Source organism: Chenopodium album, chromosome 14 (genome assembly GCF_948465745.1).
Source record: "Chenopodium album chromosome 14, dcCheAlbu1.1, whole genome shotgun sequence".
Taxonomy (NCBI): Eukaryota; Viridiplantae; Streptophyta; class Magnoliopsida; order Caryophyllales; family Amaranthaceae; genus Chenopodium; species Chenopodium album.
The window spans coordinates 52005940-52021074 of NC_137847.1; the positions used below are offsets into that span (position 1 = coordinate 52005940).

Here is a 15135-nt window from a genome sequence, read left to right on the forward strand (position 1 = left end):
AGTTATTGTTTCAATGATTTGCTAGACTAAATTTAAGCTTTGATAAGGTTTCGAGAAAGAAGATTTCTTCAAAGAAAAAAAAAAGTATTCAAGCAAGATGAAGACTTTTATAAGTTGTTGTGTGTCTGTGTGTGTGATGTTTAATATCATCATGTAACAACCTGATTATAAATACGATAATTATGATTCTAGCCTTTTTTGGTGGTGTACCTTGCTCTATCGAGGATAAACTTCTGTTATGTCGTCGATATTTGAATGAAACTTGTTGGAAGATGATGTACCAAAAAAAAATTTCAACCCAAATGTAACGTTTGTTGATGGACCGATCAAGGGTGGTTCGGGTTCAGAAAGAGCCACTTTGTGGCCGTTGAAAACTGAGACAATCGTAGCCATTGTCGGTCTCTTGTTTGCATCTTCTTGTATACAAAGTAAACCAAGGTGAATGCATCTTGTCATTTCATCGGTTGGATAGTTGGTATTAAGTCTAGGATCCACCAAGTCTAAAATTGCGTTTTCTTTCCATAGTTTCCAAGCCTACAACAAATCATAGAATTGGTCTAAATTTGAATATTAAGAGGCAAAAATATGTCCAAATTAGATTAGAAATAGACTAACACTTTTGTCTTGTAATAACTTACTCGTATTAATAGACTGTCTTCATGATAAGGGAAGACGGTTGAACTACACATGTGACCACTTACTACCTCCAACGCTATTACTCCAAAACTATAGACATCTGACATAAGTGAGAAACGCCCTGTCAAGGCATACTCCGGAGCCATATATCCACTGTACTCGTATAGAGTCACCAATAAGAAACTTCAATTAGATCGAGTTACAAGAGACAATTTGTTATGAGTATATGTGTTACGCTTATAAAATTGAAGCCAAAAGATAGAAGGGACAAAAATAATTGAATTGAATGTGTCAAGTACTTACTATGTTCCAGCAACTTTACTTGTATCAACATGCATTTGTTCTCTTCCAACAAGTCTTGCCAATCCAAAATCTGATATCTTTGGGTTCATAAATTCATCTAAGAGAATATTGCTTGGTTTTAGGTCACGATGTATAATCTTCAACCTCGAATCTTCATGAAGGTATAAGAGTCCCCGAGCAGCCCCTAGTAAGATCTTGAAGCGGATTCCCCAATCTAGTGATGGATGCTCGTTTTGGCCTGCAAAATTTTCGAGGGTGCATTAATGATATTCAATGTTTATTTCACTAGAAAATTAGAATGAAAAGAAGGGATGATGAATATATATGAGATCATATACCGAATAGTACTTTGTCAAGACTTGCATTAGGCAGTAATTCATACACAAGTAACTTTTCTTCTCCATGTAAACAAAACCCCAAGAGTTTTACTAAATTATTATGTTGGAGTTTTGCTGCTAAAAGAATCTCCGTTTTAAACTCTGTACTGCCTTGCCCTGAGCATGTTGACAACCTTTTCACAGCGATTTCTTGTCCATCTCGAAGCTTTCCCTATAAAAGTAGATACATAAAAATAAACATGAATTTATCACTTTAATCAAAAAATTTATGAACAAATAATAAATTATATATTAGTTACCAACTTGAGATAAAAAGTGTATTAAAATGTACATGTATGATAATTTACCTTCGTTACACTATTTTTGGTAAATCAAAACTTTGAGGAGGGATATATATTGATAGAAGGGACTAATTGTGAAGAAGAATGTACCTTGTAAACGCTACCAAATCCACCTTGGCCAAGTTTATTATGCTCGGAGAAGTTATCTGTTGCATCTCTTATTGTCTTGAAATTGAATTGCAATGACTCTACACCAACAATCTCTTCATCTGTGGCAAAGTAAAGACACGTACTTGAGATCTTGTTGGATTTGTTTAGGTGATGATTATAGAAGATCGTCGACAAAGACTTACAATTACCTGGAGAAGGTTTTTTGCGTTTGTGACGGTAGACACAAAAACCGGCACTTGAGAGAAGCAAGACTACTAGAATTATTGGAACACTAATTGCTACAACAATATGAGATGATGATCTTTTCCGCCTTTCTATACAAAAAATATTGCATCATAAGAAATTTTTCCTCAAGTCAATTTAAACAAAATCTACTTGCAATATATATTCGTTAAAAGTCTAACCTTGAATTTGGTCTTGAGCTTGAGAAGGAGCTGGAGCTAGTACAAGTGGTACATGTTTCATTTGATCGAGTTTCGTATCATAACCTAATTGACAGCTTGGATAGAACACTGTCACCCCTTTACTTATGTTATAATATCCAGATATTTCTGATATACCAGTACTCAAGCAGTTCTTACAACCAAACTCATCTATATCGCGAGTGCACATAGCGAAGCAGTACATCCTATCGATCAATGTCCAATCGGCATATGTGTTAGCAAAATGTCCCCGAGAAGTAATACTAGCAGCTTGAGTTACAATGTTATTCATTGTTTTTTCGACTAACGGACCAAACTTGTCATAGTTCGAGACTATACCATCGTACCATGACGCCCTTGATGGATTTGTCTCGCTCAAGGAGAAAATAGAACGGTTTGCATACCTTAACATACATTCGTCGTACCATACAATAGCTTCACTATAAAATGGACATAATTGCGTAATTTTTTTTGTTGCTTCTTTGATACACTCACTACAAATGTCTAAGCCTAGATCCTCTCGACATTGATAGATTGCATACACTTTGCTTGGAAAATCGCCAGTAGTGGTGTTGTAAAACCTCCGAGTAGATGTCTTGGTGGATAGACTCGAAAAAAGGCGATTGAGATTATGTTGGTAGACACTTCCGTTGGTGTAATTACCATTTGTTGAAGAACACTCGTAAACTTCGAAGGTAACCGCTGCATCGACACCAAAAAGTTGCAAAAGCAAAGTGTAAACAAATGATGTCATTCCTTGACAGGATCTATTATTTCAGCCGTGTTGACGTACTAGCTAGTATACTACGTAGTATTAGTAATTTAGTAGATAGACTTGTGGTGCATTTTATAGTATGTGAAGCAATATTGACTTTTGACACACCATGTACATACATCATGTTGAAAATCAATAATTAAATATTTGCCGAATAAAATAAATACTTGTGTTAAATTTGTTTGATCGTATTTTGACTTTTAATAATATTAGTAATTTTGTGTTAAAAATATCAAAGTTTTTCATTGTCAAACAAACATAGCCAAATTAAAATCGTCAACCTAAGTATGTTAGCTGGTGCTATGATTGTCGTCATGTCTCATCTAGGTTTGAGTTTGGCTAGTCCGGTAAAGTCGGGTCAGCATAATTTTGCGTAATTTTGTTCAAGATCTTAACAAGTCGAGTTCATGTTGGGTTATCTTTATCTCCTATAAAGTTATTTCTCTACCTACCCCATCACTTCTTACTGTGGAGTATTCAAAAGATAAGATATGTGGGTCAATAACAACTAGTTAGACTCGTTCAAACTTTTTTTAGAGAGGAACCATTGCATTTACGCCTCTTAATATTTTCTATTTACAACTATGTATGTCGCCCCACATTCATAACCCCCCTTTCAATCCCTTATCAATTATTGTTGAGTAAGTAGTATAGGCCCATATCTAGTATGGTCCATACCAAGTCTTTTTTATTTATTTAGTTTTTATTTTGTTTATACTTTTATTATTGATAAATATTTCCTCTATTTTTAAATACTTCTCCATTTTTTCATGTGCGGTTTTTTAAGAGAAATTAGATAAAGTAATAAAATAAGGAGGTATTTGAGTAAGTGGAAAAATAAAAAATTGTAAAAACAAAAGTAGTAGAGAGAATTAGAGGAGAGAGAATATGAAATTAATAAAATATGATTTATGTTGGGTCCACAAGGTGAGAGAAATGAATTAAGTATTGTAAAAATTTTCCAAATAAGGAAATGAAGCAAGTATTTAAAAACGGTCGAAAATGAAAAGTGCAGCAAGTATTTAAAAAGGGATGGAGTATACTATTATTTTTTTATTTTATACTGTTATTTTTTATTGTATATTTTTATTATTATATTCCATCAAGGTTTTCGATTAAGATCGAGGGAAAAAGGAAAGAGCGTATTTTTTTTATTATACTGTTATTATTAATTTTATTATGTTATTATTGATTTTTATATTGTTTTCATCTCTAGGTATGAACCATACTTGATAGCGGCCCATCACACCTTAGTATAGTTGATATTCTCTTCTTGTCTAAGAGATTACCTTGCTAATTTTTTCTCCAAGGGTTCCATAAAAAGTCGCATTATTTCGTTTTCATAAAAAGTTACCCAAATACTACCTCTCTACTTTACTTTCCTACCCCACATGGTTGCAAAAAGACGTAAAATAATATTTACCTACTCATTTAATACAATTCTAAAAAACTTGGAAAAAGAAACATAGATCAATCTTATAGAGCATTACTTGGAGCCAGACTTGGAGGTTGACCGGGAGCAAAGACGGATCCAGGGGTGGCCAACCCAGACCACGGTCCCCCCCTATGATCCAAAAAAATACTACCTCAGTTAATGGTTATGTGTAACTTTAGGGTATTATTTATGAGGTATAAAAAATTCCAAAGTTGCAGATAATCATTAACGGCGGTAGTATAACAAATTTAAGCTGCATACTAGTAAAAGGGAATGTATCTTGGTTGACTTAGTTATTGCTCACATCTTATAGATTGTTTGTTACAAGTTCGAAACCAGCTTGGCCACCTAGCCCATTTTTTTCTTTGTTTGTTTAATAATATGTTAATCTTTCTTATTCTTTGTCATAAAAATCAAACATACATTAAGTGCATTTAAGTTAATAACTTAAGCTTATAAAAATTTGCCTGGTCTACATAAAATACCTAGATTCGTCCTTGACCGGGAGCTTGAGCTTGGTCTGGAGTCAGTGGTACATGCGTCATCTGATTAATCGCGGTATCATAACCTAATTGGCAGCTAGATAAGAAGCTTGTCACCCCCTTACTTTAGTTATAATATGTAAATAAATTTTTCGAAGCAATGAGGGGCGGATCCAACGTGATCCCGTTAGATCCGGAAAAAAAATCAGAGTATTATTGGAAAAGAAAAAAACAGAAAAACTATATATATTATTTGAAACAATCATATATCATATTAGGAGTGAGCTCAGGATAAGTAAGTCTCAAATCGGACGACAGGTCTTGGGTTTGACTCTACGTACCTGGACGCAATTTTAGTTTTTTCTTATTATTTTTTTTTTCTTTTTAATTTTCTCCTTCTTTTTCCCCTATAACTTGTTGTCCCGTAACTTTCTTTCGCAGTTTTTTTTTTTTTTTTTTTTTTTTTTTCAATTTCTTAAATATTTTAATTTGTTTTGAAATTTATTTATTAGTACTTGTTTAAAATTTAAAATTGTAGATTGTTAATCTTTTTTCTATTAAGTATTTGTAAGTGTTAATATGTTTTTTTTTAATCCCTTTTTGAGTTTTTCATCACTTTCTTAATTGTTACTAATATGTTGATTGTTTGATTTGTAACTTTTGTTCATGTGTTGTATTGTTAACTGTGAAATGAACTACGAATAAATGGGCAGTAGATGTAGAAGTAATTAATTTTTTTTATTATTATTATTATAGTGTATGACCATGAAAAAGTTTGGAGCATTTTTGGAACAAATCTCAAAAATCAAATCAAAATTTTCTTGTCCAAACTCTAAACCTATTTTTCAATTTTATTGAAATTTGGACTTATTTTGTTGTGTACTTGTGTATTGATATTTATTTGAACACTCTATTTTATAGTTGAATACCTGATTTATATTCTTACATTCGGATATCGAGTGTTTAATGAAGTTCGAACCCCCTAGGTACAATTCCTAGATCCGCCACTGGAAGCAATCAATCAATAAGAAATTCTTACAACCAACCTCATCTACATCGGGGGTGCACATAGCAAAGTTGCACTCTATGGATCGACGTATAATTGACATATGTGCTAGCAAAATGTCCTCGAGCGTTAGTACGAGCAGCTTGACTAATAATGGCCTTTGTCGTCTTCTTTATCACCAGGAAAAAATTCTCGTAGTTTGAGCCAGTGTCTGTATACCATGCATCGTTAGATGGAGATGTCTCGCTCAAAGAGAATATGGAATGGTTTGCGTATCGTAACAGACATTCATCATACCACACGATACTTTAAATATTTGTTCCATTTCTCCATGTATGGAGTTTCAAGAGAAATTGAAGAAAGTAATAAAATATGGGGGATAGGTAGAAGAATAAAAAATTGTGAAAAGCAAAAGTAGTGAAAAGAATTGGAGGAAAGAGCATATGAAATTAATAAAATATGATTTATGTTTGGTCCAATAGGTAAAAGAAATGAATTAAATATTGTAAAAACTTTTCAAATAAGGAAATGGAGCAAGTATTTAAAAACTGCAGAAAAAGAAAAGTAGAGTAAGTATTTAAAAACAAAAGGAGTATTTCATAGTAATAATTATGCCATATCCAAACTAGGGCATCTCTTTAAGCCGCCAACCATCATGTCATTGTCCTCGACGTACAGAAAACAGGAGTATAAATACGTTTCAATCATGTTAATGTCATTAACGAACTATACTATAGTTGACTTATACGGAGTAGTAGTGCATTGCATTAAATAATTTTGAATTCGGTGGCACTTAAATTCTGACATTGATGTTACAATTACTTTGCCAAAAATATTGAATTCAGTTGATAGATTCAAACTTAGTTGGAATAAATGATGACAAAAGCTAATGAGCGCCTGAGAGCAAGTTTTGCTCTAAGTCTTAAGATTTAAGGTGACATCATCATTTTGAGTTTTAAGATTTATACTTAAGACTTTTCCTATTTTTCTTCAAAAATCTCAAGCAAGTCTCAAGTTGAATCTTGAAACTTCAAGACTCAACTAAAGACTTGAGATTGGGACCCACTTCACCCACTTCATTTTTATTTTTATTATCCTTTTTTTTTTACACTTTTCTACATATAATTGATAGAGTATAAAATATATTCATGGGCCTCAACCATTAGTTTAAGTTTTTGGTTGAGTTGGTCCTTTAACATGGTATCGGAACCAGCATGATATAAAGGTCACAGGTTCGAATCACATCCACCCCTCTTTCAAAGTGGAATTAATTCGCGCTGGGTATGGGAGGGCCTGTGCTGCATCCACATTTCAAGCCCAAAGGGCCTTTCATGTGAGGGGGAGTGATAGAGTATAAAATATATTCCTGGGCCTCAACCATTAGTTTAAGCTTTTGGTTGAGTTGGTCGTTTAACAATAATATGTCAAATATTTAAGTCTTAGGGCTAACGTGATAAATTTGTGTAAGTCTTAGTGAGTCTTAACAAGAATTTGATTACATCATTTTCAATAAGGACCACCAAAAATTATGTCACATCCAAATCTTAAGACTTGGGGCTGAACTTGCTCTAACTTAATAGTGGAAATATTAGAGTAAAAATACATTAATTACACCAAAGGATGCGTAATTTTGTCGTGCATTCCCAACTTAATACTATTATTTATTTATTTTTTTTTGAAATATTCCAACTTAATACTATTTCAACTAATTTAATTATTCCTTTATTAATGTGGGGCTCTTGTTAGCAAGATCCATTTAAAAATATTGTTTTAACCTATCCGGTAAATTTAGGGGTCATAAATTAATTAGTTAGGTATCTAATCATATGGGATCATACTCCTCTCTACTTCATTTTTTTTTCTCCATTAGTAATATTTTTGGTCATACTTTAAAATTTTTAACCATAAATTTTCATTAATCTTTAATAGATAACATATTTATGTAAAATTTTATTTGATTTATTTCAATGTAAACTAGATAATACTACCTCCGTTTCATATTATTTGCAATTTTTGCAAATTGGATGCTACATATTGTTTGCAACTAATGTTTTCTTTCCTTTTTAGGCTGTCATTTGACTCATTTCTCTATATCTATCTCTCTTCTCATCACATGAATTTCTATTTTACTCTCTCTACATATCTTACACTGATAAACAAATTTTTCTTAGGAGTCCGTACACCCTTCAAAGTTGCAAAAAATGCAAAACAGAGGTAGTACTTCATAATAAGAAGATAAATTCTATAATTATAATTATTTAAATTTTTGGCATTATTTAATTATCTTTGGGTTTTGAGTGTGTAATTATTGTTTGGAGTAAAAAGCCAGGTTAAAGCTATTGGAAAATACTTGGGAGGAGCACTTGGTTCACAATAAAATTATTGTAATCTTGAGGTCCACACACATACGTACCGTACCATCAAACGCTGTTTTAAACATAATGAACCTAAATTTAACGTAATGACCTATTATTAAAACTTGTGTAGATTTGGTTTTCAATAATAAAATGGGAATCTGATTCCACCAACACGTGTCAAACAATGTTATCGTATGTTTAAGTATTTAACATAGTGACCCTAATTTTTACATAATAAATTTATTATTTATATTGACATGTGAATCACTACTCTCATTATAAATAAATATTAATCTTTTATAACATTAATAACACAATGACTTTTATTTTATCATAATGGCCATTTTTTTAATATAGTGTCCTTTTATTAATCTAATAAACTTTATTTTAAATAGCAATGACATGTAAACATAATGATTTTAATATTAATAATTTACGGTAAATTAATGTAAACTAAGTCTATTTACGAGTTTATAAAAATTAATTATCAACTACTCGCGATATGTACTCTTGCAATATAATACTCTCTCCGTTTTGTATTAATCACAACACTTTTCTTTTACATCTATTTCATAGGAGTATTAATTATATTACTTCTATATTTGAAAATGATCCACCATTATTTTATAATTTCTCTCTTTCACTAATTTGATTTTCACAAATATTTTATTATTTCACTTTCTTACCAACACCATTTATACAACTCCGTAGTTCTTATTATTTCTCTCTCCTACATACCAACGGTATTTCATATTATAAAAAATCCTCTTTTGGGCTCCACCCTATAAATTTTCTTAAACTTTGAAAACACTTTAATGTTGCGATTAATACGAAATAGAAGGAGTAAAATTTTAGTAATTTGAAGACAAACGACGTGGATCATATTAAAGCCGTACCTGGAATTGGACTATGAGCTTGAGTTTGATCTGAAGCCAGGGGTAAATGTATCATCTGATCAATTGCTGCATCGTAACCTAATTGGCAGCTAGGATAGTAGGTCGTCACCCCTATACTTGTTTCATAATATGTAGATATCTCTGCTAAAGCACTATTCAAGCATTTCTTACAGTCAAGCTCATTTATATCAGGGGTGCAAAGAGCAAAGACGTACACCTTATCCGTCGATGTTAAATTGGCATATGTGCTAGCAAAATTATTGGGAATATTATATTTTAGGAAATTATATGATAATATTTAGTTGCTATATTTTGTGCCTAGAATATAATCTTTTGAGATCTTTGTGATATTTCCTAATTTTATCACATTAGGAAAACCTTGTATTATATATTGGCTATGGTCGTATCAATGGGGATCAAGTGATTGAGTTTATTCAATTATCATATTCTCTCTATAATTTAGCATGGTATCAAGAGCAGGTTGAATTTTTTTTCCACAATGGTCAGAGACACGTCTCCATTATTGTCACTTCATTATCTCGAAATTACAACCAATAAAACGTTGTCCCTTGAGTTGCAAGGTCAACCTAGGAATTTTTTAACTTCTACCCAACTCAAAGCTTCCAATTTCAATGATAAATCAGATAAAATTTGCAACAAAAGCTGCCATGTGGTGGCCAATTGTGATTTTCATGCATTCCCTCCACTACAAACGCATCACAATACCATATACGTGGCCGAGTTGTGATATTTCCTAATTTTATCACATTAGGAAACCTTGTATTATATATTGGCTATGGTTGTATCAATGGGGATCAAGTAATTGAGTTTATTCAATTTATCATATTCTCTCTATAATTTAGCAAAAATGTCTCCGACCAGTGGTACGAGCAGCTAGACGAATAATAGTCTTCACTGTCGTTTCCAGCACCGGCACAAATTTATCGTATTTTGAGATCATATATGTATAATATGCTGCTCCTGTTGGAGAAGTCTCGCTCAAAGAGAATATGGAACGGTTTGCATACCGTAACATACATTCATCGTACAACACGATACCTTCAACAAACAAAGGACAGACTTTTGTAATTTTTTTGGTTGCTTGTTTAATACACTCGTCGCATATGTCTAGGTTAAAATCCTCTCGACATAGATATATTCCGTACAGTTTGTTAGGAAAATTGCCATTAGTGGCGTTATAGAATCGCCGAGATAAAGTTTGTGACGAGAGAATTGAGAAAAGACGATTAAGATTTTGTTGGTAAATACTTCCTTGGGTGTAATTACTATAATAATGGGAACACCCACTATATTCCAAGACAACTTCCGCGTAAACACTTGAAAATTGGGAAAGACTACCCAATAGTATGATCGAAACAAAAATTTTCCTCACCATTGACACAAGTACTAAAATAAAGGTAGTTTAATTTGAAGGAAAGTATATTATGGGTACTTGCCATTTATATGACATACGGGATGATGTACACATTGGTAATATTAATTAGTATAGGTGAAAGTTGTGATATTAGGTTGGGTAGCTCCGTAGTTGTAATCTATATGTTGCTACCTTAATAAAGTTGATAGTAAATTAGTGACAAATGGTTTTCTTGGGTTTTAAATTCCATTTGCGTGACCAATTCTTTGGAAATTGGTGACCTTTGGTATCACGTAAAAAAAAAAAAAACCATTTTTATTTTTAATACAGTCATTTCCTTATATATTCAATTTTAATAAATTATTCTTAAAACAACCATTTTTGTATATATTTGATCAACTTTAATAAACCGTATCCATTGCAACTTCTCTCCTTCAAAAGTGCTCCAACGAGAAATAAGACTTTAATTTCTTATACAGTACAGCATATGACGATTCACTTACAAGTTACAACGTTTAATTTCTTTTTCCTACGGATTTCATTATTTAGTGTTTCCATATAAGTAGATGAGTACGTAGAAAATATATATGGATGGAGTAAATAGATATACAGGGTTTAACTAATTGTACAACGAAATTATTCATGTCAGAAAGTCGGGTGTGTTTGACTGGTATCTAAAAGTTGAATAAGTCTTATGTATAACAAGTATACATTAATTTTATTGTAAAACGGTCAGCTTGAACATAACTTTAACCATTTTTATGGTAACTTTGAATTTATCGTTGGTTTAAATGTTATTTAAATGTGTAATTTTTTTTTTTTTTATAGATTCGTGATTGCATATTACAAAGATTGATAGGATTAATCTAATTAGGGGTGTACAAAAACTGGTCCGGACCTGAAAACCGACCTGAACCGGACCTATTGGGACCGGACCTGATCCGGAACTGTAGATTTAGGTCCGGTTCCGGTCCTTTAAATTCAAGGATTTCAGGTTTCAGGTCCGGTCCGGGTAAAACTCGGAATTTTCAGGTCCGGACATGAAAACGGTAAAGCTAATTTTTTTTTATTTAATAAGTCTAAACATGTCCATAAATATGCCCAAACAAGTCCATAACAGGTCTAAATAGGTCCGAACAGGTCCAAACAGGTCCATAACAGGTCCAAACAGGTCTAAATAGGTCCAAACAGGTCTAAAAAGGTCAGCAATTTTATATTATTTAAAAAAAGAAAAAAATCAATAATCAGGTCTATTTAGGTCCAAACTCGAACCGGACCTGATTCTTCAGGTTTGGACCGGAACCGGACCTGTTGATTCAGGTCCGGTCTGCGGTCCTTAAAAATCAAGGATTCAGGTCCAGGTCCATTCAAGTTCGGGTCAGGTCAGGTCCGGTCCGGTTTTGGATTGAGGTACAGCCCTAAATCTAATTTTTCCTCCGTTCTTTTTTACTTGACCCGCTTTGACTTTTATATGCTATTCACCACTCCTCCTTTGACCGTCTGTTGTGAATAATTTATAAGGAAAAACATGTTGATGTTGGATATTTTTGAATTCTTCTCAAGAAGTACTATCATAATATATAACTTTTATAATTTTTACTTATGGAGAATTAAAGTTATTAATCGTTGAAGTTTTGCATTGGCAAGCGTGATAAAAGAAACTGGTCAAGTAAAAAAGAACAGAGGAAGTACCTTATAAGTTTTTTGTAAGATAAAATTTATTAATTAGAAAAAAGATAAAAGCTAACGAACGTCCTGAGGCTTTAGATAAGATAGCTAAAGTAAGATTAAATTAAAATGAACATTAATTACACCGATCCACACATGATTTTGTCATGTTTTCCCAAATTAATACCATTTTAGTCAATATTTTAAATGCTTATCCAACGCCCGGGGGAGTTCGTTAGCAAGATCCTTAGAAAAATAATAACTTTGACAATATAAAAGGTAACTTTTAATACGTTTAACATAAATTTATCCGTTTTACAATAAATTAATATACACTTGCCTTTTTGGAGAATTTGTGCTAAATTTTTATGCAATGTTTGGTACATGTGTTTGGGAAAATATTTTGTGAACTGAAGATTTAAAGGTAAGTGGACAAACTTAAGTAAAAGGCTAAACATGATTTAACCGGGTCGTGGATTATGGTCTTATTAATACTTCGTATATAGTTTTCTCATTAGGTTTTCTGAAAATTGTACGTGTAGCGTAGACTTGACTAAAACTTCTACAATGTCATTCTTTAAAAATGACACCACAATTTGCAGATGTGGCAAAATATAATTGGCCTATATTTTATATTTTTATTTTCATTTTGAATTATTTTTAATGTCTACAATGTATTAAAATTGTATTCTTTTTTGTATTATTTTTAATAAATGCATTTTTTTTAGAAATACATAATTATAAATTATAAAAATGTATTTTGTAATATAAATTAAGTTTTAAATTTATAATTATAATTAAAAATCATCGTGATAAAAATTGTTCATCATCATTGTTCGATCATCATCGTTCATCATTGTTCTATCATGATCGTTCAATCATATGGCTCATCATTGTTCGATCATCATCGTTCATCATTGTTCTATCATGATCGTTCAATCATATGGCTCATCATTGTTCGATCTTTGTTGGTCTGCATTCATCATCATTGTTCGATCGTCATCGTTCATCATTGTTCATCAATCATGTCATAAATTAGCCCCATATTCCTAAATTCAATGTTAGTTTCTGATAAATTTGCAAATCCCAACTAAAATCGTGATAAAAATTTGAAAATAAATAGTGTGTTTGCATTTTGTTTTTTGCAATTTTTTATTTTAAGTTTTCGTTCGTAAAAAAAAAAAAAAAAAAAAAAAAAAAAAAAAAAAAAAAAAAAAAAAAACTCAATAACAATCTCATTTATAAGTATTTGCAAAGGAAAAAAAATCCGCTTTAAATGGTTCAAAAATATGATTTATGTGCACTCAAATTGTGTAATTTTGTCAAAGAACAAGGAGTATCAAGTTTGTAGAAGATGAATTGGGTCGAATTTTTTTACCTACCGCAAGCTCTATTTAATCTTATAAATGTAATTAAGTTTTCTTAAAGTTGTTTGTGGGTTAGGTAATGACTTAAACTATCTTTGGTTACTACATAAGATTTGATAAACAACAATATATAGCTAATACAACAAAAAAAAAACAAAAAAAAAAAGGTGAATAAAAGATAATTAGGAATATCTCAATATTATAGCCACTAATTTATATGCCCAAGATTTCAAAAATAATTTTTTCCAAAATTTAATAAGATAATTATCCTATAAATATTTTTTTCTAAAATGATATGATAAAAATTTCAAAAATATTTTTTTCCAAAATATAATAAGATAATGATCCCAAAAACATTTTTTGCTAAAATTATATGATAAAAATTCCATAAATCATTTTTTTGTTATACGATTAGCGTACAAGTAGATTCCAACTACAAAATTAAAACTAATAATTTTTTAAGGTAATGACCTAACTAAATGCAGGTGATTACCTAACCACAAACAGATTACAAAAATCACAAAACAAGTTCGGATCAAAGAGCAAACCCTCATCATCCATTCATCGTTTAAAAAAAAATGAAAGACCTGCATTTTATATCATCATAATACACGCTCGCAATGCTTTTGTCATTCTGAAAACTATCAAATAATGTGATTTTTACATTAATCAAAATTATCAATCGAACCCTAAAACAAAATTTGTAAACGAATTTGGACGGGATTTTTGACGGAATTTTGGTTGGAATTTTGGTCGGAATTTTGGTATGCGTTGCGAATAGATTATACAAGATTATGAAAGTGGTTTATTACTATCATGAATGAAAACAATGATGAAAAATGATGAATTTTTTAATTTCTAAATTTTAATTATAACTAGGATGGCTAACGCGCGTGTTGCACACCATAGCTAGTCTTGTTTGGAAAGCTTTTTTTGTTTTTGGTTACATTGATAAATAGTATATGTAAACAAAATTTTTTTTAGAGGACAAAATGTCTGCATTAGAAGCAAAATTGTCCCAATTTTTCTAAATATTTTTTTTATATAAATAACTAACATTAATAAAAGCCAATTTTTTTTTAAAAAAAACAATCAACATTAATGGAGGCAAAATAAAAATTTGTACATATTAATAAGGGTAAACATGTAAATGCACATTTTGAAGGATATAATTAGCATACCTTATGCATATTTGCATGCTATTTTATTATATCTATTTGCATAGTAATAATTATATACTTTGTAAAATATGGAGAATGTAAAAAACGGAGAGTCTAAAAAATGCTTTAAACATTGAAATAAACACAATCAATTAATCAATTTTGGTGATTCAAGAGACAATTTTAAGGCTTTTGAATTCAATGAGGATGTAAAATAACATTTTTAAGGATATAAATGTTCTTGCACTATTTATAAGAGTATTCTCCCACTTTTTATAAGGTAGGGATTTAATTTTCAAAAATGATTTTGATAAGAAAATAAAATAAAATAGATTTTAAGAAGCTATAGTTATGTATTCTTTAAAAGATAAATGTATTTACAATTATACATATACATGTATAGTATATTTAGGTTTTTAAAAATAAATAAAAAATAGACCAATCATAACATGACATATCATCA

At 31.0% G+C, this 15135-nt stretch overlaps 1 protein-coding gene across 1 annotated transcript; it reads right to left on the bottom strand.

Annotated features, from left to right (window-relative positions):
- Positions 1 to 216: 216 nt before the first annotated feature.
- Positions 217 to 10498, bottom strand: LOC145578334 (cysteine-rich receptor-like protein kinase 26). The gene is made up of 9 exons (XM_081635672.1): positions 10269 to 10498; positions 9103 to 9350; positions 2134 to 2853; positions 1918 to 2043; positions 1709 to 1827; positions 1278 to 1488; positions 940 to 1177; positions 639 to 789; positions 217 to 534 (listed from the first exon to the last, which is right to left on the bottom strand). The coding sequence occupies exons 1-9, from the start codon at positions 10496 to 10498 to the stop codon at positions 217 to 219; spliced, it is 2361 nt and encodes a 786-aa protein (XP_081491798.1).
- Positions 10499 to 15135: the final 4637 nt, after the last annotated feature.

Excerpts from the sequence above, each read along its gene's own strand:
- LOC145578334 (XM_081635672.1), bottom strand. The coding sequence starts at position 10,498 with ATGGTGAGGAAAATTTTTGTTTCGATCATACTATTGGGTAGTCTTTCC. Across the intron at positions 2,854-9,102 it reads AGCTCATAGTCCAATTCCAG|CGGTTACCTTCGAAGTTTAC; the intron begins GTACGGCTTTAA and ends GTGTCGATGCAG. Across the intron at positions 2,044-2,133 it reads AGCTCAAGACCAAATTCAAG|AAAGGCGGAAAAGATCATCA; the intron begins GTTAGACTTTTA and ends TTTTTTGTATAG.